The 25000-nt window shown below is 43.0% G+C and overlaps 1 protein-coding gene and 1 long non-coding RNA gene across 36 annotated transcripts in view; both read left to right on the forward strand.

The window, feature by feature from the left end:
* The window catches only part of LOC147471581 (uncharacterized), an 11164-nt gene extending 2562 nt beyond the window's left edge, over positions 1-8602 (forward strand). The window contains exon 2 of the long non-coding RNA XR_015191168.1: positions 7758-8602. This is a non-coding gene — a long non-coding RNA (uncharacterized LOC147471581). The remainder of the gene's footprint in view (positions 1-7757) is intronic.
* Positions 1-25000, forward strand: part of LOC122254621 (protein neuron navigator) — a 737418-nt gene that overhangs the window by 711471 nt on the left and 947 nt on the right. For 17 of the 35 annotated variants that reach the window (XM_086538631.1, XM_086538628.1, XM_086538621.1 and 14 more), the window contains 18 exons: positions 12641-12752; positions 14914-15086; positions 15334-16251; positions 16564-16746; positions 17686-17712; positions 18415-18596; positions 18704-18855; positions 19105-19131; positions 19268-19351; positions 19745-20060; positions 21185-21312; positions 21430-21611; positions 21746-22630; positions 22740-22985; positions 23118-23314; positions 23483-23628; positions 23740-23916; positions 24035-25000. The exon at positions 24035-25000 is cut by the window's right edge and continues 947 nt beyond it. In XM_086538631.1, coding sequence (XP_086394757.1) covers positions 12641-12752; positions 14914-15086; positions 15334-16251; positions 16564-16746; positions 17686-17712; positions 18415-18596; positions 18704-18855; positions 19105-19131; positions 19268-19351; positions 19745-20060; positions 21185-21312; positions 21430-21611; positions 21746-22630; positions 22740-22985; positions 23118-23314; positions 23483-23628; positions 23740-23916; positions 24035-24145 — 4246 coding nt within the window. In that variant the 3' untranslated portion in view covers positions 24146-25000. The remainder of the gene's footprint in view (positions 1-12640; positions 12753-14913; positions 15087-15333; positions 16252-16563; positions 16747-17685; positions 17713-18414; positions 18597-18703; positions 18856-19104; positions 19132-19267; positions 19352-19744; positions 20061-21184; positions 21313-21429; positions 21612-21745; positions 22631-22739; positions 22986-23117; positions 23315-23482; positions 23629-23739; positions 23917-24034) is intronic. The other 18 variants (XM_086538613.1, XM_086538646.1, XM_086538620.1 and 15 more) reach the window with 10 other exon arrangements.

Genomic DNA, 25000 nt, shown 5'->3' on the forward strand with positions numbered 1-25000 from the left:
TATATATATATATATATATATATATATATATATATATCTGTGTGTGTGTGTGTGTATGTATGTATGTATGTATGTATGTATGTATTACATGTGTGTTTATTTATTTATTATTTATTTATTTATATATTTTTATGTATATATGAATATGAAGAAATAGCTATATATATATATATATATATATATATATATATATATATATATATATATATATATATATATATATATACACACACACACACACACACATATGTAAGTATACATACATGTATGTGTGTGTGTTTATTTATTTATCTATTTATTTATTTATTTATTTATTTATTTATTTACTTATTCATTCATTCATATATATACGTGTGTATGTTTATGTGTATAAATGCATTGTATATGTATGGTCAAGATGCCTGGCTCGTGCCTACCTTTATGTCATTGGATTCAGATCCGAGCGAGTCGTTATTCAGGGCTGGACGGGCCCGAGCACCCTTCAGAATGTGGTGAGATGTTGTTGGTGTGGCAAGCACACTCGGGAAGTCCTTGTGGACGGCTGTCCCTTAGCGCGAATCCTTAGGAGGAGAGTTGACACGTCCTGAGGGGCGGGGAGGAGGCTCACAAGAGGCACCACTCCTGAGGGCGGAGGCGGAGGCGGCGGTGGCGGGAACTGTCGCGGGAGATAAGGATCGGGAGTCCTGGCGGAATATGTGCTGGGTCACGAGTCAGCGCGGAGGAGTGGCGCGAATAAGCGGATTCCGACTTCTATCTCCGGGATCTTTCCAAGACAAGGGAGGAGATAGTGGGGGAGGGAGGCCGAAGGGGGAGGAAAGATGTCGGGTCATGGTTTTCAGGCGAGGAGTTGCATTGGGTCAGCAAAAGCTTTGTCCCCTGAAAAGCCTTCCTTCTGCCCTCCCCCAACTCGTCGAATGTCGCCATGAGCCCCCGCATGACGCGCGCCCACTTCGTGTCGCATTACTTAGTGATGGGAGGGAACTAAGGTCAGAGGGGAGTTCATGGCCACTCCATAAGGATCAATATTGCTCGACTTCTCACTCTTCGCACGACTTGTCCACAATGACAGCCATTCCAGCAACGCCTCTCTGGGCAACCAGCACTAGGCCTCCTCCGGGTCGTCTCTACCGCCTTGAGCCTCCGTCGGGGTCATGGTGGTGTGAGCAGCGTCTGTTGAGGGTGCGGAGGCGGGCAAAGGAGACGCTACGTCAGCCCCCACCCCTCCACCCCTCCACCCCTCCACTCCTCCACAGACACACACATACGGACGCACAAAAGATAAAAAAGATCAACATCCACTCTAGGGTGAATTAAGGAGAGATCGTCTTTTATTATCTCGGCTCCTCGTTCCTCCATCTTGGAAGGGTATCGTCCAATTGTAATGACTGAATAAGGTCTTGTATTCCTCCTTTTCGCCGAGTCATATATTTTCATTTGCTTAATTAAATTGCTTCGGGATACGGCAGTAATAGGCCTAATAAGGCAGAGTTGATTGGGACGGATATAAGCATATGATTTCGTTTTTGGTTTGTGCTCGCAATCTCTGTTCTTTCGTTTTTCTTTTTCCTTTTCCTTTTCCTCCCTCCATCTGGCGGCCAGATCCATCCTTCACGAACAGAGAGAATGAGACGCCTACCAAGCGTGCCCTTCCCACGTGATCGAAAATGCAGCGCACATTGTATTTTTAATGCGTCATAATTCTCTCGCAATTAAGAATTATCTTTTGCACGCGATGTTGCAGTCGATGTGGATTTGCGAGCCGGGAGAGCCGGTGGTAGAGGTGACAGCAGACATAAAAAAAGAAAAAAAAGCGAGAGAGAAATTAGGAAAGAAAGAATGTAAAGAAGAAAAAAGTCACCGTTGACTAATATGATCTCATTACGGGGGTCGGGTAAGGGAAGCCGGAAATCCCCCTTTCTCTTAAGCGGCCGTAAGTTACACGCCCTCCAAGTTAGATTTAGGAGTTGAAAAAATTTCGTGAATTATGTCGAAATTATATCCATTCCTTGACTCCCTCCCTTCACCCTCACCCTAACTTTTATTCCAACTCTTATTTTCACCCTGGCGTCCCAGAAGCCCGTAAAAGACAGTATGTCAGCCTCATTCGCAGCGAACCCTCAAGTATGGGTCTAATGCTATCTTATAAGGATTCATGTGGCTTGTATATGTATATTCGTAAAAAAAACATGTAAATCTCATTCTGATCTTGTGCTGTTTGTCGCCTAGCAACACGCGGGCTGGGCGCTCGTGTGCGCTCTCTTTCCTAAAGGTGTGTACGTTATGTGAGGAACATCTACATAGAAGAGTGTGTTGTGTGTATGTGTGTGTGTGTGTGCGGGGACAGAGACCAAGGCTTGTGTATTTTTGCGCGCACGAGGAAAAAACAAAACAATATAAGTATTATTCTTGTTATTTATTATGATGCAAGATCTTTAATTAGGTTTTCGACTGATTAATCCCACCGGTGGGATTTCCAATTTGATTCGCTTTTAATTTTTCGTTGGGGATTGATTACCGGATCTTATTCAGTATTCAGCTGTAATCACCATGTATCAATTAGTCGGAACAGTCATTAGACAAGTTAATTAATTCTATAGCCTCGGATAGAGTTACATCCGTGTCCTGTTTACGTTAGACTGCGCTAACTATCCGCAATCTCCAATCTTTATGTTTGTGTGTGTGTGTGTGTGTGTATGTATGTATGTATGTATGTATGTGTGTTTGTGTGTATGTATGTGTGTATGTATGTATGTGTGTTTGTGTGTATGTATGTGTGTATGTATGTATGTATGTATGTATGTATGTATGTATGCATATATATATATATATATATATATATATATATATATATATATATGAATATATATATATATATGTATAATTACACTGTATACATGTATGTCTTCATATTTACGTACAGAGCCATACGTATGCGAATGCAATTTACATTTTAACAACTTAATTGCTCGACGATGATACACGGGCGTCTCTCCTTGAAGCAACGGCCATTATGCATTTTAATGTGTTGACTCGTGGAAGGCGTGCGTGCGGCGGCGACGCGGAGTTCCCGCTACAATGCGATTAGCTAGTTCTTTTGTATCCTTGTGGTGTATCTACGGTGCGATTAGTCGGTTCCTTTGTATATGGTGCCTTTCCTCTCCCCCTCCTTATACACCTCCATCATCCAGGACCTACACAACATCACCTCCTTCACGCAACAAGTGTGCAACCTTTGCAGTGGTCGTTTTTCAGTGTGACTCGATTGGAGTAAATGCGCGTTTGTGCCTTATCTCGCCCATGGTTGATTTATTTTCTTTTATCCTTCCCCTCTCTTCCCTCCTTACCCTTCCCCTTTCCGCTCCTCGCCCCCTTCTCTCTCTCTCTCTCTCTCTCTCTCTCTCTCTCTCTCTCTCTCTCTCTCTCTCTCTCTCTCTCTCTCTCTCTCTCTCTCTCTCTCTCTCTCTCTCGAGTCACGCCCTGCCTGATTCGTCTTCTAATCTCTCTTTCTCCCTTCTCGTTTCCCATCCATATTGCCCTTCTTCGAGCCTTCTCTCGCGCGCACTTATTTTCGCAGTTAGACGCGGTGATTCGGCGATTTCTTGCGCCGTAAACTAAGGTAAACACAGCGCCCCGTCTCAGGATTATCCCGCGCAATCGTACTATCAGTTTATGCTCACGAAATAAGAGAAAGAGTCTAGTCAGAGGGGGCGTTTTGGTAGGTAGTGGAGGGAGGAAGGAAGGGAGAGACGGAAGGAGAAAGGGAGGGAGGAAGGGAGGGGAGGAAAGGAGGGAGGAAGGCAGGGAGGGTAGGAAAGGAGGGGGAGAGGGGAGAGGGAGGGAGGGGCCGGGTGGTATTGGCGCCACATGCAGCGTCAGGTGGTCGGAGTGGCGAGGTAGCAGGGGCGCTCCCATCTTTGCGTGTTAGGTGAACGTTGAAGTCTGACCGGAAGATTGTCTACGTGTTTTTTTTCTATCTCTTTTTTAAGTTCAATCCCTTTTGTGTAATATATCGACGGTGGCGTCTTAATCGTTATAGGCTTCTTGATATATATATATATATATATATTGATATATATATATATATATATATATATATATATATATATATATATATTTTTTTTTTTTTTTTTTTTTTTTTTTTTTTTTCTTATTGTTTGTTTCCTCTTTTTCTAATCCTCTTTGCTTTCACTTCCGCTCTCACATTTTCAGACTTTCCTCTTAAGGTGACTACCCCCCCCCCCTCCTTTGCTCCTCTTTCCTCTCCGTATCCCCCCTCTCCCTCTCCCTCCCCTTTTGCCCCACCTCTCATTCTCTACCCCCCCCCCTTCCCCTCTAACCTCCCTCCACCACCTCAAGCTAAAGCGTTGCCATGAACGACCAGACTTAGTGGCAGCATCGACCCTGCCTTCCGTCGCCGTCCATGACCCTCCTACCCGCCCTCGCCCTCTCTCTCTCTCTCTCTCTCTCTCTCTCTCTCTCTCTCTCTCTCTCTCTCTCTCTCTCTCTCTCTCTCTCTCTCTCTCTCTCTCTCTCTCTCTCTCTCTCTCTCTCTCTCCCTCCTCCTCCCTCCCCCTCTCTCTCTCCCTTTGTCTCTGCCTCTATCCATTTCACTTCCTAACTTCCTGCCCTCCTTCCCCCCCCCCCTCTCTCTCTCTCTCTCTCTCTCTCTCTCTCTCTCTCTCTCTCTCTCTCTCTCTCTCTCTCTCTCTCTCTCTCTCTCTCTCTCTCACTCTCTCTTGTGTAATTCCCTTCTTTACTTTCTCCATTTTCCAATCTCTCTCCCTTTCTCTCACCTTTGTTTCTCTAACTCCCCCTCCCACCCTCTTTACCCAACCTCCCCTAAACCCGCACGCCCCCCTCCCCCCCTTCTTCCGACCCCTCCCCCCTACACATCCTTCCCTGCATGGCAACTCCCTCATTTTTGCAAAGGGTGACGAGGCCATTCAGGCAGAAAGGGGCATTTTATCGCCGACCAGCAATTGTCCCAATTGCAAAGTTGAATGTAGGCCGTTTAGGTGTTGCAGGAGACTGGATGGGGCGTCACTGGGAAGGAGGAATAGGATTAAGAGAAGGGAAAATGGGTGGCCGAAGGGAGGCGTGATGAAGCGGGAGAAAATGTGGTATCCTTGATAGGTCGTCGGTAGATTGATTTTTTTTTATCGCATTAACTATTTTTTGAGCTGAATAACGATCTTGAGAAAGAGAGAGAGAGAAAGTGAGTGAATGTGAGTGTGTCAGATGTGATCTGTGATACAACTATTATCTCACCGGTGACTGACACACACGTCTCCCTCCACTGACATATATTAGATTTTTGTTCCCTTTGAAAGGCCCTTCAGGTACTGCCCTCGCGAACCCCGAGTCCCACTCAGGATTCAGGGCGTGCGCTCGCTACTCTCTCGTCCCTCCTTCTCTCACCCTTACACATCAAACAGGACGGCGGGGTTGACCACGTGATCGTAAATGTCACTTTTTGGGCTTCGGCAGTTCCGCTGATGTTGCTGTTGTTGTTTTCCTTTGTTTGGCGCTGTAAACGTAGCTGATGTATTGTCATTCGTATATTCCTCGGTTTGATTTTTATCATTATTATTGTTTTTTATTGATTATTTTTTTATTATTTTTTATTTTTTGTCATTCTTCCTCTTTTCCTCCTTTCTATTTTCTCGCATTTCTTTTGCCCCTAACCTTTTATGTCAGTATCTTCCTCTCAAATTATGCTCCTCGGCAGATAGTCTTATCTTTTATCACTCTTTCATAACCGCCGGAATCTTCCCTCTTGTTTCCCTTCCTCTTGATCTATCCTCTTTTCCTCATTTAGTCTCTCCTCCACTTCCCTGTCTCCTTCACTCATCCAGTCTCTCTCTCCTCCACCTCTTCTTCCTTCTTTCAGTTTCTCCCTCCTTCACTCTTTCAGCCTCTTCATTACTCCCTTCATTCCTTCCTTCCCTCATTCAGCTTCTCTCTCTCTCTCTCTCTCTCTCTCTCTCTCTCTCTCTCTCTCTCTCTCTCTCTCTCTCTCTTCCATTTTTCCTCCCTTCTTCCCTCCTTCCCCTCTTCCCTCCCTCCCTTCTTCTCTCCCTCTCTTCTTCCCTCCCTTCCTTCTTTCTTCCCTTCCTTCTTCCCTCCGATCTTGTTCCCTCGTCATTCCGTCCGGCCAGTAATCGGCGGAGATCCAGTCGGGAATAGTTTCGGAGGATCCAGAACTCTCCCAGAACTCCTTCGTAACAAGGGTGAAGGATGGAAGTCCAGGGAGGAGTTCGAGCCTGGGCGAATCTATATAATGCCGGGCGAATGGCGAGTAATTGATTCTTTTTGGGGGTGGATGCAGAAATGACGAGTGGGCGGCCGAATGAGGGAGGGGCGGGGTGGTGGGAGGGGGAGGGGGAAGAGAAAGTTGCAAGAATTGAGGCCCTCGGTTGCCGCATTCCTGGAGGGGGGATGGTGGGGGAGGGGAGGGGTCTAAGCCAAGACTAACAGCTGTGTTATGAGCGGCTCGTTAAAGCGGAGGTTGCGCTAAGCTTGTGTTGTGACAGAGGCCGCGTGGTGAGAGGGCGTGGAGAGGCTGAGGGAACGAGGGCTCTCAGCCTCTTTTTCCCTCGGAGATTGTTAGGCCTTTTGCCTCCGCCCTCCTTCGCACATGCCAGTTCCCCTTTTCGTTTCCCTTTTTCTTGTATCCAGTCATTTTGGATCATTACATTGTATTGCCGTTTCCTTTCCTCCTTCCCGCTTTTTTTTTTTTTTTTTTTTTTTTTTTTTTTTTTTTATATCAACCGGGCTCTCCTCATTTCTTTGTTTCGTTTCCCCTCTCCTCGCGCTCCAATCTTCCCTCCCTTTTCATCTTTTATGTTTTCCCTTTACGCTGACTCGCAGGCTTCCTCGTCACTTGACACGTGGCAGAACCGGTATCTGTGTATCTGTCTAACCAGTCGGCAATTACTTTCTGTATGACGTGTAACGTGGCTTGCTCATTTAATGTCGGAATCGGCGTAATATCCTAGCCAATACTCTCAAGGAGTTAAAAACAAGGGTAAGAGGTTAGCTGAAGGGAGGGGGGGGGGCGGTGTGACCTTGTGTTCCAGGGCTGATTGGTGTTTGGTCTGAAGTCACTTGATCCTGTAATGTTTGCTTTCATCTCTCGGCGTTATCCCTGAAGGGGAATTGGTAGTTTTCCTTCTTTCTTTATGCCTTTCTCTTCCTGGATGCTGAAAATGGCCTCGTATATGTCGGAATATGCACAGCCTTTTTTTTCTCTTTTTTTATTCCTTAACCCCCTTTTCATCCCCACTCCAAGTGCCACACACAGCCTGGACGCGGCGACCTGCTGTGGAATTTCAATAAAGAGTTGTAGGTGGCGGAATGTGGGAATGGGAGAGGTTTGATCAGCCTTGCCTTGTGACTCTCGCCCACTACTCTTGTACCTAATGGCCCCGTCCGGAGTTCGGACACGAGTCTTAATGATGTACTTTGATGGGGTCGCTCCTTGTATTTTCGTGTGTTGTTTTACTTTTGTGTCCTTTTGAAGATGATAAGTGTCCTCATCCAGGGCCGTGAAAGTGGCGTTTTGAGTGGATGTGATGACTTGTGAACTTGGGGCACATAGGGTGAAAGGGAGGGGAGCCGTGTATTGTTTTGGCCGACGTTTCTTTTTTGTCTTTATTTCGAATGAAGCAAATAGCATTGCGTCGGAGGGAGAGTCTTTTTTTTCTATTGATCCAGTGCCCCGGCGACTTGTGTTATTTTGAACGTGTGTTTTTCAGGAGGTGACATTGATCTTGTGGCTGTTGTCGAGCCCACATGACCACCGTCGCCGTCCCTTGAAGTCGGAGGGGCGGGGTCACGCAAGGCCCCCATCCTCCGCTGTGATTTCTTGTGATATATAGAAGGCTCGTGAATGTCATCCGCTAGAAACACTTTTTGGAAAAAAATAGATAAGGAATTCTAAAACGTCCCGGACATTTGTCGTCGTTTTGTTTGATTTTTGGAAATCGTTATCGAACTTTATTACTGACTCTTGAAAAGTTATTCCCCGCACCAAGAAAGAGGAAAAAAAATATTGGTTGAAGGTCTCTCTTTTTGATGAGGTAAAATAGAATAGAAATAGAATTGCTTGTTATGTAATTCACTACTCGAGTGCCGGACGCGGCGAGTCGCACGTCACTCGCCAGCATGAAGAGCTTTCATCCCGTGGCCTTCGTGTCTCTCGTGGCTGTGACGAAGAACCTCGCGGTAGTCCGCCTTTCCCGCCCTTGATATGCCAACATTGCAAGGGATTCTGTCGCGTCGCCCTCGGTCTCCGCCTCCTAGTCGTCGCGCGAGAAGAAGGCACCGTCGCGCAGGTCGCTCGTCCTCTCGCTCGTCCTCCAGGCTCGAGCTCGGCTTTGAGAGCGCCTCGTGCAGCCTCGGAGACACAGCCTGGTGCGCGCCAGAACACGGCGCGGGGCGGGGCACGGCGCGGTCATGCGTCAGTGTCGGTGAAGGCTCGAGGAGGACGCAGGCGATGAATCCCTGAGACAGGCGGGAGAGCCTTCCTTCTCGCCCTCTGCGGCCTAGGCAAGTCGTCCTCGGCTCCACATCCTCCCCCGCGTCGAGTCAAGAAGCAACTCCGGCCACCATGTCCTCCTACGACGACACCTACTTGCGTCATCGCTACTCCTACTCTTATGACGCAGAGTAAGACTTGATGGATTCTTTAAATAATTATTATCTATTCATCTATCCTTCCCGTTGTTTCTCTCTCTTTCTCTCTCTGTGTGAGAGGGAGAGGGAAAGAGATCTTATGTCACACTCTCTCCGTTTACGAGAGAGTGGAAAAGATTGTGCTTGCTTAGTATGCTAACTACTGTATGTAATTAAATGTATATGAAGTATTGCTTTAACTGTGACAAGAGATTAGAAGTATCATATGTTTTTAGGGTAATATAGTGTATGCATTTGCCGTATTTTGATGGGCTGCTAATATTATTCGGGTCAGTTTCGAACCTCCGCTGTGACGACTGCTGAGGCCATTGGGATCCTTGTTGAAGCGTCGCCAAGTGCTGGGCCGGGGAGCAAGGGGAGGAAGGGGAGGGGCAAATAAACTCCTCTCCCTCCCTCTGTCGATCTCATTCCTTCTCCTCACTTCTCGTCTTCCTCCCCTTCGTCCTTGCCTGGTTCCCGCGAAGCGATCTGTCTCTCTCATGTTGGCCCCGTTACAGCAGGGAAAGAAGCTAATCCTTTCTCCTGAGGAGGAAGTGAGAGCGAAGGCTGAGATCGTGATGGTCCATGTTCATTTTCTAGGAAACTTGCAAAGCCGAGGTTGAGGTGGCGTGTTACGTAGTTTTTGTTGGATCAGGAATCAATATCCAATCTCTGGGAGACACAAGACATGCCACTTGGAAGTATGCGTCTAGCTTCACAGGCATGTCGTTACCCCTTACATGTACGTAGACTGACGCACAGAGGTAGCGAGTCTTCCGTATTACTATATTCTCCTCTACTCAAATCAGGAAGGCACAGTGAAGAGTTCCATGTCAAGGGTTGCTTCAGGAGGCCATCGGGGCCACAGGTTCATAAGGGGAAAGAAGCAAGAGCGTCAGTTTTACGAGATACATTGACTCCTTCATCTGAGGGAAGAAGAGGGGAGAGGGTGGCAGCAAACTTTTGTGCTGTGATGGAAGGGCGAACGCGGCGAAAGGCAGCTACCTCCTCCCTATCTTTCAATCCCTCTTTGAGTCACGGATGTTGAAGGAGGAAAAGGGGGAGGGGTTGATAGAAGGGCGTGCGGGAGTGTGGACGGAGTAGGGCGTTCCGACAGGAGAATAATGTTACGCAGAGGCCGGGGGTGTAGGGCTGGGTTAGGGGAGGGGGAGAAGGGGCACGATGATCTGCTCTCGGGAGTATTGGGTCATTAGGCGAACTTTGCCTCGCGTAGCCGTGGAGGATTTTATCCTATTTTATATTTTGTTATCTCATTTTCATATATTCGCAATGGAGACGAATTGCTGTAGATAATAAATGATAAGAAATCTAGAATTCTAACATAGAATATATTTGATAAAAGGTTAAGACTAAATAATGTTCGTCTCCAGATAAAGGCAATGTGAGAGGGTAGGGTGACAAGGCTGAACGTTCTGCGACTATGATAAACAATATCTCGTCTAACATCATACATACATCTTCCCGTACTTCACTTTTGCCCTTTTGTTCGAGAGTTTCGTGCGTCTGAGTGAATGTGATAGTAGCAGAGTGTGAGGGTTTATGTGTTCTGCGGCTTAGTGACAAGTGAGGTGTGCGCAGAGAGTTATGAGGCCGAAGTCTGGGTTATGTACACACGGAGATCTCACGCCTCAGCTGAGATTTTGCATATGTATTTTTGCTATTTTGTCGACAGAGAAGAAGAAAAAAGTCTAATTTCCTTCCTTAGTTTTCTCATTCGTGGTATGCTTCTACTTAATGAGGGCCGATATATGAAAATAACTACACATCGAAATTCATTTTCATGTGAACTAGTACAATGCAAACACCATTTAATCATTTTTATGCTATGCCATTGATGGCAGGTGGCATGTTGCGTCTTTAATGCTATTTCCCCTTTGCAACTAGTTATCCTCTATTTATGGAAGTTGATCTCCCTCTAATTTATGAACAATTACTTAGAGGCAATCAGTAGGGTTCGATCAGGGGGGAGCAGGGACGGCGGGCGACGATTTGTAATGGGAAGGAAGTCGTGGATTAGGATGCTGACGTGTGTATGGAAGTCACAGATTTTATGGTGGAGGGAGTGGGAGTGCTTCTGCGATGCGAGGAGGAGTGAGAGAAGAGTACTGTGATGGGACGGTTGGGGAATCAGTGGTCGCTTTACGGCCTGTGAAGTTCTTGGTCTGTCGTACTATGTTTAGATTTGTTCATGCTCTTTCTCTATCTGTTCGTATTTGACTTTCGAAATCATGTATGTAGTTTTTATTATATATAGATGAAAAGACTGAAGGTTATACGTGAGCATAGGATATTTTTCATCTTACAAAACTCAGGAATAACACGTAGAGAAAGCAAAGGGAATAAGTCAAAAGGGGTTATGAAGTGGAGAGAAAGAAAGTCTATGCTCTTACGCTGCCGTATTTCACTAGGCGCACTCCACTATCGACAACGGAATTGTGTCAGCTGTTGTACTGTATTGTATTCCGATCCATGAACGCTCGGTGGGTGTACCTTTACCATCAGAGGAGTGTCCAGCCTTTCGCCCCAACATCTTAGAGCTGAGTAACGGGCTTGGAATATAGCAACCGACGCGTGTTTCGTTGAGCGGAAGAATGTTCTGCGATTTGTCTAGGCCCCCGTGGTTCCGGCGCGCCGTCAGCGTCCCCCTCTCGATCTCTCCCCTGCTTCCCCCATACACATGATCCATGTAGATAGGCCTACATAAGCGTGTTCCATACAACACCACAGCCACTTTCGCCCGCCGAGGAAACTAGTTTTGGGTGAAACACTTTGACCTGCTCTTCAGTGGGATGCAGTCGTGTTTGCTCCCGCACGGACTGCATTTCATGATTGAACGTTTTATTTTTAGCTTTTGGTAAATATTGTCCTTGGTGGGGGACCAGCAATGCAGTAGAATCGCCCACTATAATGACTGCGCTGCTTGAAGTGAAGGAACGAGAGAGAGAAAAAAATGATATGTAAGCCTCCGTCTTGTCATCCCTCATCTTGGGCCCTTTGTTTTGGCATCGCGTAGCCCTAATGGAGACCCTTTCTTTCGCTGCCTCTTTTTGTGAAGATGCCTCAGTGGCCCGGGTCGATAAAGTAGATTGTGTATTTGAAGAGGTTCACCTGGAGCCTTCGAGAATTGTGGGCTCACCCCCCCTCCACACACACCCCACCCCCGACCTCTTTCCTCCTCACTGCAGAACCACACCTTCATGAATAACCAACTGGCCGGAGGCTAGATGGCTCCGGCCATGAATAACACCAAGGGATGTGTCTACTTGACCTGAGTGGGGATCCCGCCCCGCCCGGAGCGCCTTTGGCCTCAAGATCGCGTTGAATGCCTGAGTCTGGAGTGTGGCTGGAATAGCGGCATCACATTAACGAACGAACCTAAAGAATATTTGTTTTTTTTTTGTTTTTTGGCCGTTGCCTTGTGTTTGGTCATTATTATTCGCCCCTGTTAGTATATATTTTCGCGGGAAATTAATTTACGAATACTGTGTAAAAAGAAAATTATGTGGTTTGCTGTGCCTTTGAATTAAAGCTCAGTGCGAAAAATAGGTCTCGGGTGCCAAGAAATGGTGTCGTCTTGAGTGCTCCTTGAATGGTTGAGTAACAGTATACAGAGTCAAGGGTGGGTTCCTGTCCTCGAATATGGTTCGGTACTCGTCGGCCGATATTTTGTTGGTTAGCGATTTTTTTTCTTCTTCAAAAATATGTCACATATATGTGTTTCATTTTTTGCTAAACATTTAAAATCTACAACTCCATAAAAAAAAGTGCCCACGCCAACACCTAACCCTACATAAACATATATATTTTTCGACTCGCAGTAGTTTCTAGAGCCACCGCCCAGCAGAGCCGCCAGCTGTCACGAAGGGTCAGCAGATTCACCGCCTGAATTTCTCATAGAGCGTCGTCACCTCTAACGCCCCCTCTCCCTCTCTTTCTCCCGCAGCTTCGATGACAGTAGCAGCTTGAGTTCGGGGGTGAGCGACACCCTCAACGAGATGTCGGCGGAGGATGTCCTCTCATCGTCCTTGTCCTCGGACCACCCGGCTTACGTCAAGGTAATTTTGCGTCTCTTGGCGCGCGTGTTCGTGTGTGTTTGTGTGTGTGTGTTTGTGTGTGTGTGTGTATGTGTGTGTGTGTGTGTGTGTAAGTATGTATGTATGTGTAAGTATGGATGTGTCTATATATGTGTGTGTGTGTGTGTGAGTGTGAGTGAGAGACAGACAGACAGACAGACAGACAGACAGACAGACAGACAGACAGTCAGACAGACAGATAGACAGAGACAGACAGAGAGAGAGTAAGTGAGTCTGAGAGAGTGTGGATTTGTTTCATATGTTGGTCATTGGGTATGCGTGTTTATTTTTTGTTTCCTGTTCGCTCAGCAAAAGGCTGTAAATTCTGACAACAGAATAATAAATTCAGCGTGAGTGCTTATATCCGTGACTGCGTTCTAAGAAGGCCATAATTTAAACAAGGCATGGAAGTCCCTGGGTCATGAATTTCCTGCCATGTGTCAGTGTGATCGTCAACATTGTTTTCTGGTCTTGCGAAGGTTAAAGGAGACGGTGGCATTGTACACTCTCTCTCTCTCTCTCTCTCGCTCTCTCTCTCTTTCGCTCGCTCTCTCTCTCTCTTTCGCTCGCTCTCTCTCTCTCTCGCTCTCGCTATCTATCTTTATCTCTCTCTCTCTCGCTCTCGCTCTCGCTCTCTATCTTTATCTCTCTCTCTCTCTCTCTCTCTCTCTCTCTCTCTCTCTCTCTCTCTCTCTCTCTCTCTCTCTCTCTCTCTCTCTCTCTCTCCTTCCTTCGCATCCTATCTATCCCTTTCTCGTTCTCCCTCTCTCATGGCCACAAGGTTGAGTTTCCCAGTTTTTATGTGTGTAGCAGTCTTAGATTGTGATATTATTCATGTTGTTACTTATAGAAATTACTTCAGGTCCCAGTGTATTACATTTTCCAGTTGTATGCTTCTCTTGAGGCAAAAGGATTAGATTGCCGCATTTGGAGGAAGCAAAGAGACGGTTAGCAGGATATTACTGTAAAATAGCGTCTCTCATTGGCGCTGAAGTGAAAAGAGGATAAGGGCCGCAGAGTTTTGGGCGGTGGAAAGAGATGTGTATGTCATTGCAACTACTTCTATTTTTAGGTATGGTGCGTGCGCTCGTGTGTGTGTGTGTGTTTGTGTGTGCGTGCGTGTGTGTGTGTGTGTGTGTGTGTGTGTGTGTGTGTGTGTGTGTGTGTGTGTGTGTGTGTGTGTGTGTGTGTGTGTGTGTGTGTGTGCGTGTGCGTGTGTGCGTGCGCGTGTGTGTGTGTTTGCACGTGTATGTTTCTAGAAATGTCCTTGGGGTTGGATGCGTGTAGGTGGTAATGCCAGCTGTGACAAGTGGGTGTGGCAGACCGCAAGACGTATTGAGTTATGGCCTGGTTTCCGGAGACTGTTTATTGATCCATCTTTATGTTTATGGATAGCTGCTGGATGTATCTGGGCAGCGTACTTGTAATGAATGTATTTCATTAAATTTTCAAAAAAGAAAAAGTTTAATGAGTTTGTGATTATCTGATGGATATAACGGTAGCTTTATCTTATCAAGATGATAGATTTGCTTTGTGTTTTTCTATTAATCATTTTAGTATTAATAGAACGAAAATGTTCAAGCTCATTAAATTCATTATGGCTCTCTTGTCTTAGCTTGATATATGCCAGTTGACCGTGGCCCAGAACAGGGACTCTGAACTTTTGTAATGGTAGTGCAGATGATACAGTTCCCTAGAGTGTGACCAGGACGTCTTGGTGATGAGGAAAGCTTGACCTCACACCTCATACATCTTCATTTAGGATATATTGATTTTGTAATAAATAGCTCCATCATCAGTCTGCTGTCACACCCTCCACAGTCACATACCACTCTACACTACACATGAATACACACATGCACACATTTGGAAATACACACACACACACACTCACACTCACACTCACACTCACACTCACACTCATACTCACACTCTCACACACACACACACACACACACACACACACACACACGCACACGCACACGCACACGCACACGCACACACACACACACACACACACACACACACACACACACACACATATCACACTTGCAAAACCAATGCAAGAGTCTGATAGAGGCAGACATGGCAATTGATAATGCTCAGCACTCACTTTAATAGCCACATTCCTTCCTCTTCACAGCAGGGTCGTAGCATGAAGGAGGTTGGCCTGAAGCTCCCAGTGGGCCTGAGTGGGTCCTCGTCCAGGAAGGTAGCCATGGGTGTAGATCCCTCCGGCGTGTATAAAGTAGTATCCAGCCGAGCTCATGTCAAGAAGACAGAGAGTGCCCAACAGACTGATAATAGTGCCTTTAAGTAAGTTTTGTTTCTTGGGTGTTAGAATTGTTTCTCATGCAAAATAGGCTGTGGTATTCTATGGTATTCTGCAAGCATTAAGTTCAATAGTGATTGCTTTACTGCATAGGATGGATTTTGACTTAAATCACTGTATGTGAATATTCTTCATGTTGATTGAACAGATGCTGATAGCTTAACTTTCATTCACTTTTTTTTCCCAAAGTAATTTTGTAATCATAGGCAATTTTTTTTTTTTCATTTTCAGACAAATATCAAACACACAATGGAAGAAATATGTAGAAAATGGGAAAGGAAGCCTTGAACGTTCAGCCAGAGATTTACAGCGAGGCATTGATCCATCAAGTGGAAGTTCCCGTAAGGCAGACCACAAAAAGTCCAACTTGGGTTCCCCACAAACTGGAGTTCCCAGTAGTCCAGGACTAAATGGTAGTTCCGGGGTATCTGGTAGTGCCTCAGGTGGATCTAGAAAGATGGAGAAGAAAGGAACCAGTGGAGAAAAGAGAAGAGATGGAGAGAGAAGTAGCAGAGATAAATCTGCTGTTGCCATGTCTCCTCAGGTGAATGGAGAGTCAAAGAAAATTCAGAATCCCAAGACTGCACCTAGTAACTTTGGATACAATGGGAAAAGAACTACTAGCACTGGTAGTGTATCAAGCACAGGTAGTGGAAAGGGTAGTAAGTCAGTCAAGGAGGTTGATGGAGCTGGTGGCAGCAGCTCTCGTCACGACAGCTCTAGTCACAGCTTAGAAAGACCGAGAACCAAACTTAAGGTGTCTGGAGGCACACAAACCACCAGCGACCTTCACTATATGTCTACAGGAGTCCATAGTGATAGTGAGTATTCTTCAGGCTCACTTGGCAGAAAGTACCAACTCAAATCCTATTCTTTAAATGGTCCAGTTGCTGCTCAGCTGTCACAGAGTGTACGGGAGAGAATCATGCAGTCTCCATATGGCAAAATCCACGTAGGAGAATATGGACAGTATCCTCCTGCATATTATCGGGAACGAAGTCCTCGCATCAAACCCACAGATGGCTCATTGAGCGATTCTCCGTATTCCAATTATGCAGAGATACAGTATAGTGGAAGTCCCTACAGTAGCCCGTACTCCTGGGTATCCAGAAGTAACTATGCAGGATCAGTGGCTTCTGCACCAACAAGGTAAAACAACAGAGCTCCTTTTCTTTATGTGTTTTTTGTTTATGCAGTATTTTGCTCTCACACCACAGGCATCACGTTTTGTTTTTATTTCAAATGTGTGTTCATACAAAGCTTGATAGCATTGTAATGTTATTGATTATTTTTGTTGTTTCTTTTTTCTTTTACATGAGCTGCACTAACTATCCACTCATATAAACTTGTTACAGCTCAGCCCTAAATTCTAGATTCCACATTAAGATTCATCAACATTTACATTTCTTAAATAGATTTTTGTAACACAGCATCATACCATGGCTTCATTTAAAAACACAGACCCCTGGGTGGCAGTCTGACAGAGGCAGAGAGCATGGAGAGTATAAGCTCAAGCGCCTCGAGTATAGCTGCACAGATCCAGCACGCTCGAGCCACCAGCCTCACACAAGCCCGCCTCATGATGCACCAACGGGAAATGTCCTCATCACCCTCCCCTAGGCTCGCTCGCTCCAATAGTGTTAGGTAAACACCATTTATATTTTTGAAATACGTTCCCGTGTCTGGATTTAACCATATTTCAAAATTATGCAAGCTCTCTGGATCTATATTTGCCTACATGTTTTCAGTATTTTGCCTTTGGCATTTTATCTGGGGAGGTCAGAGATTGGCAACTGGCACGTTTTGACTGCTGCTATTTCTATAATTCTTTCCTGTTATTGTCCGATGAATTTTTTCCTGTTTGTCTCCTCACATATGGTGACTTGTCTTACTTCTTATGCACTGCTTACATGTTTGATATGTATAAAAAATATATGTTTTTCCAAATGATCTTGTACAAATGTACAAGTGGAAAATACAAGTGAAGATGAATGAAGGTGTCCTAATAGGATCTTATCAGGTAATGTTGATGAGCAAATTGATGTATATAAAAAGGTTTATTTCATTATTATATGTATTTCTTCATAGTCATTAATGCACTGCTTGTAGAAATAATTTAGATGTTATTCATAAAACATAATCAAGCTACAAGAAACTATTGTTGATAGAACCTTATATCAACAATGTCGAGAATCATGTAATTTTTAATATTTCAAAAATTAAGAACTGAATAGATGAGAAATTTATTTATTTAATCTTCAAGAATGACATCCATGTTTGCTCTGTTTTTACTTCCAAATAATCTATGAAACCAAAACTTTACACTATTGTATTTTAAAGAAAAACATTAAATATTTGTAAACCTAAAATACATAAATCTTGAAATTAAACATTGTCTGATCAATTTAAGGTCTCCCAAGTGTGAAAGCCTTACATTTAATATGATTCTTATACTGTGATGCCAGTATGGGATAATCACCAAAGTTGAGTCAACAAAATCCTGCTACGGTTTAGAGGTTTAGAGTGAATAGATCCTTGTGAAGTGTTTAACGTTAATTAACTGAATTTTATCCCCATCCACAGCCATCTTATTGAACGGACCTTCCCTAGGTATGGTTATACAGCACTTATCACTAGCATGACATAATCATACCACAGAATATCATTCTTTTGCTCAATTATCGACCAATTAGGCTTGTGAATGGCATATTACTAGTGGACATTCTCATTGCCTGAATTCTGTAACATATCATCTGTTTATTACCACTTAATCAACCCAAGTGGTATTCCTGAATTTATGAAATACAGGTTGTTTTTTAGACTTGGAAGGAACTAGAGTGGTTTGAGCATGTATGGGAGAATATATAAGAGACGGCTGTGTATTCACTTTAAACAGCCCTGCATCAGTTTAAGTGGATAGCATCATGAGCATGACATTGCCAATATTATTATTAATGCATCTTTATATACTACTGAAACATTGATGAATAAAGCTAGTAATACTGTGCAGCTTTTATTTACTGCCATACACATTGGTCTCATGTATAGTATGCTGTATTCATGTTGGCCATGGATTATAGTTGATATGTAAGACACAAAGCAGAATAGGTTGGAGATCATGAAATCCTTGAGCCTTTTGAAACCTCTTTAGAAAATATGATAAGTACAGTACCTAAGTAACTTAGTAAGGATGTCTTACTTTTGTAACATATATATACTTTTACTGTACATGCATTTTGATTCAGGTGTAGAAAAATGAAGTGCAATTTTTTTTTTTTCTCTAACTTGTAACATCCATATTTCTTCCATCAGATCCACTAAGTCTGAGAAACTGTACAGTAGTAGTATGGGTGGTCGAGAAGGCTACCACGCCTCACAGCCTACGAGTCCAACGCCACCAGGAGGCACCAGACTACCTATCTCTCCTCTGAATACTGTTCGAGGATCCCCATACTATTCAACTGTGATTCCTAGAACTTCAAAGGATGATGAATGTGAGTACTTTTGTTATTAGTGTTCTTGGAGCTTAGAGATATTAATCAGTTATTCCTCAGGCTCATCATTAGTTATAATAATATTAATCATATAATTTATCTTTCAGGTCACGGATCTTCATTATCATTGGTGTCTTCATCGTCATCGCTGTACAGCTCCCAGGAGGAAAAGCAAGCCGCAGAGATTAGGAAGCTGAGGAAAGAACTAGCTGAAGCACAAGAGAAAGTTGGAACTTTGAGTAACCAACTTAGTACTAATGTAAGTTGCTATGCCAGTACACGCTCACTTGTAGAGGTGTTCTGTAGAATAGCCAGCTTGAGTCATGTTACCACTTGAAAAGGAACATGCGATTTTTTTCCTTTTTTTCTTTTTGAAGTCCAAGATATTTTTTTAAGATTAGAACATTAGTCTTTTTGCATACCCATTAACCTGGGAAATGTGATATCACAACCATAGATTACTAGAAAGCAACCAGCCAAGCAAATACTAAAATATTTTTCTTTCCAGAACTCAGTTTTCAACCTGAAGAATACGGTAAATATCAGTAAAGTTTGTAAATGGATGCATCAGAAATTCTAGTTTATCCCAAAGGTAATGCTTTGGCTGGTTGTTGAATATCAGTAATTTCAAGTATTGTAATGATCTTATATATTTTTTTTTCCATCCATAGGCTCATGTAGTTGCTGCCTTTGAGCAATCGCTCACCAACATGACCAACAGATTGCAACAGCTTACTGCAACATCAGAGCAAAAGGTAATAAAGTTTCATGTGTTTTATGCAATGATTCCCACAAGTGTCATGGAAAAATTCTGGTTAATGTGCAATCAAATTAATTTAGAAATAGTGCTCTCTGGATATTATTTTTTACATTTTTTAGTGAATTTGAAATAGCAGTTAAATGTCTTCTTGTTTTATACATATTTAAATATACATACTCATGTGGGTACATGCACATACAGACATAGATATAGGCATGCACAAATGCACACACACATGCATAGAAGCACATATACACATGCACATTCAAGGTATGGAAAATAAATATTGATCACCTATGGAAGTATTATGTATTTTATACAGTGGTCATTGCTCAGGGCTGTTAATGATATTATACAAAATTATACAAATTCTTCTTATCTCTTTCAGGATTCAGAGGTCATGGAGTTGCGTAAAACCATTGAGGCTCTACGTCAACAAAGCGTAGACGCTGGGCTGACTGTAGCCTGTCTCCAAAGTACGTCCCCCGGCCACCACCAGCACCACCACCACCACCACTCCCCCCCTTCCCCTGCCAGGCACCAACACACCCATCTCTCTCCCAACATTGCCTCGTGTTCTGTGCTCAATGTCACCTCAGGCAGTCGTTCCAGTTCACCAGAAAAATCAGGGCTTGACCTTGCTCGCAGGCACACCTTCACGGGGAATTGTAAAGACCTTGTAGTGTGTGAATTCACTGAAGCTGGTGAGACTTCTTCACCTTTTGACAAGCAAGCAGGCTTTTCTTCTCTACTTCAAGGCTCATGCCAGCTCTTTGGCTAAGCTGACTTGTAATGACAGACGAGACTTGCGGGAGTCCATAGTTTGCCACTTAAAGAGTCCAATGTGCATATTAGGTGAACCAAAGGCCGATCAGGTGTTTGATTGATTGGGCTCGGGTAATAGAGGGTTTAGATTACAATTCCCTCCCTGCTACCCCCCTCCCCCACCCCCTCCTCCTACATGCCCCAGCTCTATTTACCAAAAATGTTGATTCCATTTTTTTTTTAATGTTTCCCTTTTGGTCTATGTGTATTAATGTGTCCCAACCCCTTTGTTTATTATTAATGTTTGCACTTGTTTAGTTCAGATTTTTTAAATGTTCCCAGTGATTTGCTTTTGAATAATGACAATTAAGACAAAGATCATTAAAAATAGTGATTTAATGCTAAAAATTAACTCCACTGATTCTACATTTCTTATGCATGAGTGATTTCCAACTTTGTCTTCTCTGTCCAAGCTTGCTGCCTGTTGGTTTTATTTTGTTTTGTGGATATTCTTCATGGTTTTGTGGTTTATGAACTATTGCACATTTTAAACATTTTTGAGCACAAAATAACTTTCTGAAACTTAAAAAAATGGATGAATGTTTCTTTTTGAGTATCATTGCAACCATTTGTTTGAATAAAAATTGTTTATTATTTTAAATCATAGACTTCTAATCCATTTTAAACATAATATTGTCATACTTCTTAATGTTTTAGAGGAGTCTCTAAACAATAACAGTTTGGAAACTGATTATTTTACTGTTTGATGTTTTACTAAATACAGTATGATATGAATTTAATTTTTGACTAATTGTATAATCTTTGTAGAAAAGTAAATAATATTTTTTGTGTAGTATATGTAACTAAAATCATTATATTATGATTTAAACAAGTTGATTAATTATCAGTGTTTGAAGAGATGGTAATGGCTGTATAGAATTATTTCCTTTACTGAACATTCATCTATTTTAGGAATCCCTTTCCCTTGGTGTATTTGTATAGCTCTTTAGGTAAGACCATTATATGTTTTACTTGGCTAATCGTAACCATTAACTATGAACAGGTGGTAAACTAGTGCGGGGAACGTCAGTGGAGTCCGTGTCAAGTCTGTCCTCTGCATGTTCGGCTGCATCACACACATCCATGCAAGATAAAAGTGATGGATCTAAGTCTGGAAAGAAGAAAGGATGGGTAAGTACTGTAGATAGAGATGTTGTTATTCTGTATGGATAAGAACAAATAATGGTAGAAGTTTTCCAGACAAAATGAGAATTCGAGATCCTTATGAAATTCTCTTCCCCCCTCCAGCTACGGAGCTCATTTAGCAAAGCCTTCTCCCGGGGGCACAAGAAGAGCAAACATGGCGTTGGCGGAGGGTCAGTCTCCGATGTGGAGGGTTGGGAACGAGGGGAATGTTCAGCTCCTTCGTCTCCTCTCCTCCAACGAGCAAATGGTGGAACAAGTGACCCTGAGTGTCAGTCCACAACTGGGTAAGTGAAGTTTCCTTGGATTGTAAATTAACTCATAGGCTGTTATATGATGTTAAAGATTTTGTGTGTGAAAATGCACTGAGAGTGATTGAATGATTGTCATGATTTTACAGAGAACGTTTTTCCATTTCTAGAACTTTTGGCGCCAAGGAAGAGGATGTAGAGACCTTGAAGATTCAGTTGCGAGAAAAGGACATGGCTCTTACCGACATTCGACTGGAAGCCTTATCTTCAGCTCACCAGCTGGAATCCCTCAAGGAAACCATAAGCAAAATGCGCTCAGAAATGGTGTCACTAAAACAAGACAATGACAGACTGGCGAGAATGGTGTCCTCGAAGTCCCTGAACTCCTCACAGAGTTCACTTCCTGTGTCAGATTCAATAGAGCAAAGACTAAGTCTTGGTGGTGATGAAATGACAATGCCAGACTCAACAGATGTGATTTTAATTGACCCTAGTGATAAAGACGGAAAAAGAGTCAGTATTACAGTCTTCATGGGATGCCATGGAGATTATGATAAATATGTAAATCCAGCCGATGGTGTGTCATTTAGTGAGTGTATTATTGGAGCTATATCTGTGAGTGGGAAAACCAAGTGGGATATGTTAGACAATCTTGTGAAACGCATTTTTAAGGAATACATCCTGAGGGTTGACCCCGTCTCCAACCTAGGACTTAGTGCCGAGTCTATTTTCTCGTACCATATCGGAGAGATTGCCAGGGGCCGAGATGCAGACTCACCAGAGTTACTCCCTTGCGGATATTTAGTAGGAGAAGTGACTAACATCAAGATTGCCCTCAAAGGTGCCACTTTGAACCATGTTGATGCTCTTGCATTTGAAACTCTGATTCCAAAGTCCATTGTCCAAAGATACATGTCTCTCTTGACTGAGCACCGAAGGATTATTTTGTGTGGTCCTTCAGGCACTGGAAAGACATACTTGGCTCAAAAGTTAGCAGAATATCTAGTAACCCGAATGGGGAAAGACCCATCGCCTGGTTATATTGCAACATTCAAGTAAGTATGGATTCTCACCTCTTTACATATAAATGAAAATGAAACTATGTATAGCTGCACCAAAAAATGCATTTAGTATTTCTTTACTAATATTACTTTCTTTCAACAGTGTTGACCACAAGACTGGGAAAGACCTTGGAGCTTATCTCTCTCACATCAGTGAACAATGTGAGAGTAATACTTCAGATCTGCCTCTGGTCATCATTTTAGATAACTTGCACCATGCAGGAGCCCTAACTGATGTATTCAATGGGTTCCTTAGTGCAAAGTACAGCCATTGTCCTTATATTATTGGAACCATGAACCAGACTACATCATGTTCAACAACTAACTTACAGTTGCACCATAACTTTAGGTAAGTGTCTGAAATATCTCAGCTCAGGAATATCAGAATTATGTAATGTGTATATTCACTAGGTAATATATCCGTGCTCATGTATGAAGAATCATGTATGAAGAAGTCTTATAGCTTTTCAAATAATTACAGATGGGTTTTGATGGCCAATCACATGGAGCCTGTCAAAGGCCTAGTGGGAAGAATAGCTCGAAGGAGATTGACACAGGTTGAAGTGGAAGCTGGTTCAAGATTGCCCCGGCTTCAGCAAGTGTTGGATTGGCTCCCAAGATGCTGGAGCCACATCAATAAATTCCTGGAGACTCACTCATCTTCAGATGTTACTATCGGTAAGATACCTCTAACTGCATTTGCTTTTGTTTCAAATACCCTTCTTTATCTTGTCTGCAGCATTATACTGATAGTACTTGTATTCTTTTTGTATCATTAATTTTCATGTCTATATTTTCAAACTTTAATGACATGAGGACAAATGGATAACCAATCTTTATTTGCAGGTCCTCGCCTGTTTTTGTCTTGTCCTGGAAGTCTAGAGGATTCCCAGGTATGGTTCACTGACCTGTGGAATTATTCCCTTGTACCATATCTTGTTGAGGCTGTAAGGGAAGGACTCCAGCTGTATGGAAAGAGAGCAACATGGGAGGTAAGATTTGATATTCAAAAACAGTTTTTAAAACTTAAATGACTTATGAGGTGGATATGATATAGGCCTCTGGTAAACCTATTACCAACTAATGTCCTTTTTCTTTTCAAGGATCCAAGTACCTGGATTACCGAAACTTACCCGTGGCCACCAAGCAATCATGCAGGCCCACAGGCTCTTTTGTCTTTGCGCCCAGAGGATGTGGGATATGATGCCCTGGCTCCCACAGTGGCTCCAGCAGCACAGGATAAGTTCAAGAGTGATAACCAAGGAGAGAATGATCCACTGGTGAGTTGCCTTGGTGTTTAAGAAGCTTGTGATAAATTTTCATTATTGGTCTTTACTACAGGAAAGTTTAAAGCTGAGTTGTATCCCAACCTCAATATCTTTTTTCTTTTCTTTGCAGTTGAGTATGCTGATGAGACTGCAAGAAGCTGCCAACTACTCCAGCCCTCAGCAGGACTCTGACACTCCTTCACTAGAGAACATTGAAAACACACTGGAGTCCACCATCTGAGCAGATGGTATTGCCTTAACTAAATGTGTGAATTAATATGTCAAGAAGTAGCATTAACTGGACTTTCGTATATGTCACACTTTCAAGATACATTTGATTATGAATAGGATGTAATATATATATATATTAGTATTGTGATAAAGTTGATAGGGCATTGACGGAGATGACACATAATATAATGATTGCCTCAGAACTTTAAAAAGTCACGGGTAATGTTTGGGATCTAGTCACATCTGGTAGCTTTCTATCAGGAATGAGGAAGTAAAGGAGGCCCATTTTCTGACTGACCAAGACAAGACATAATTCTCAAAATAATAGGAAGATTTTTTTTTCCCATATATTTGACAGACAGTGTTTGTAACAGACAAACCCAAGCCAGAGTTGAAATATACAACTAGTTTCATGATTCTGTAAATTTTGTCATTTATAGAAAGGTGTTTATGACCTCTCATAATAATGCTATATATATAGCATCCTTGAGCTGTATCTTGTCAATTAAAAACTTAGTTTAAAGTAGCCTGCATTTGGTACTAGTGTCCACTCAGTTTGAGTATAGAGCATGGCATGGTTCCTACTCTGTACATTGTTGACATCTGTGTGATGCGACAAATCATTTTGACCTCAGTACGAGTGTCAACATGATTCATTGTCTGTCATCATTCATATTCTTGTATGAATCATAAGGTAGCTCAAACTATGTTTTAATATATATACACACATATATATTATATATATATAACACATATATACACTCTTATATACAAGAACATACCCATTTATGTATACATGCACACACTTACATATTGCTCTATGTTTGTGCTGATGTTTATATAGTCTGTCCAGTTGGACATTTTA

Source organism: Penaeus japonicus, unplaced genomic scaffold, assembly GCF_977035675.1.
Source record: "Penaeus japonicus unplaced genomic scaffold, GWHDUDI00000001_assembly GWHDUDI00000007, whole genome shotgun sequence".
NCBI classification, from domain to species: domain Eukaryota; kingdom Metazoa; phylum Arthropoda; class Malacostraca; order Decapoda; family Penaeidae; genus Penaeus; species Penaeus japonicus.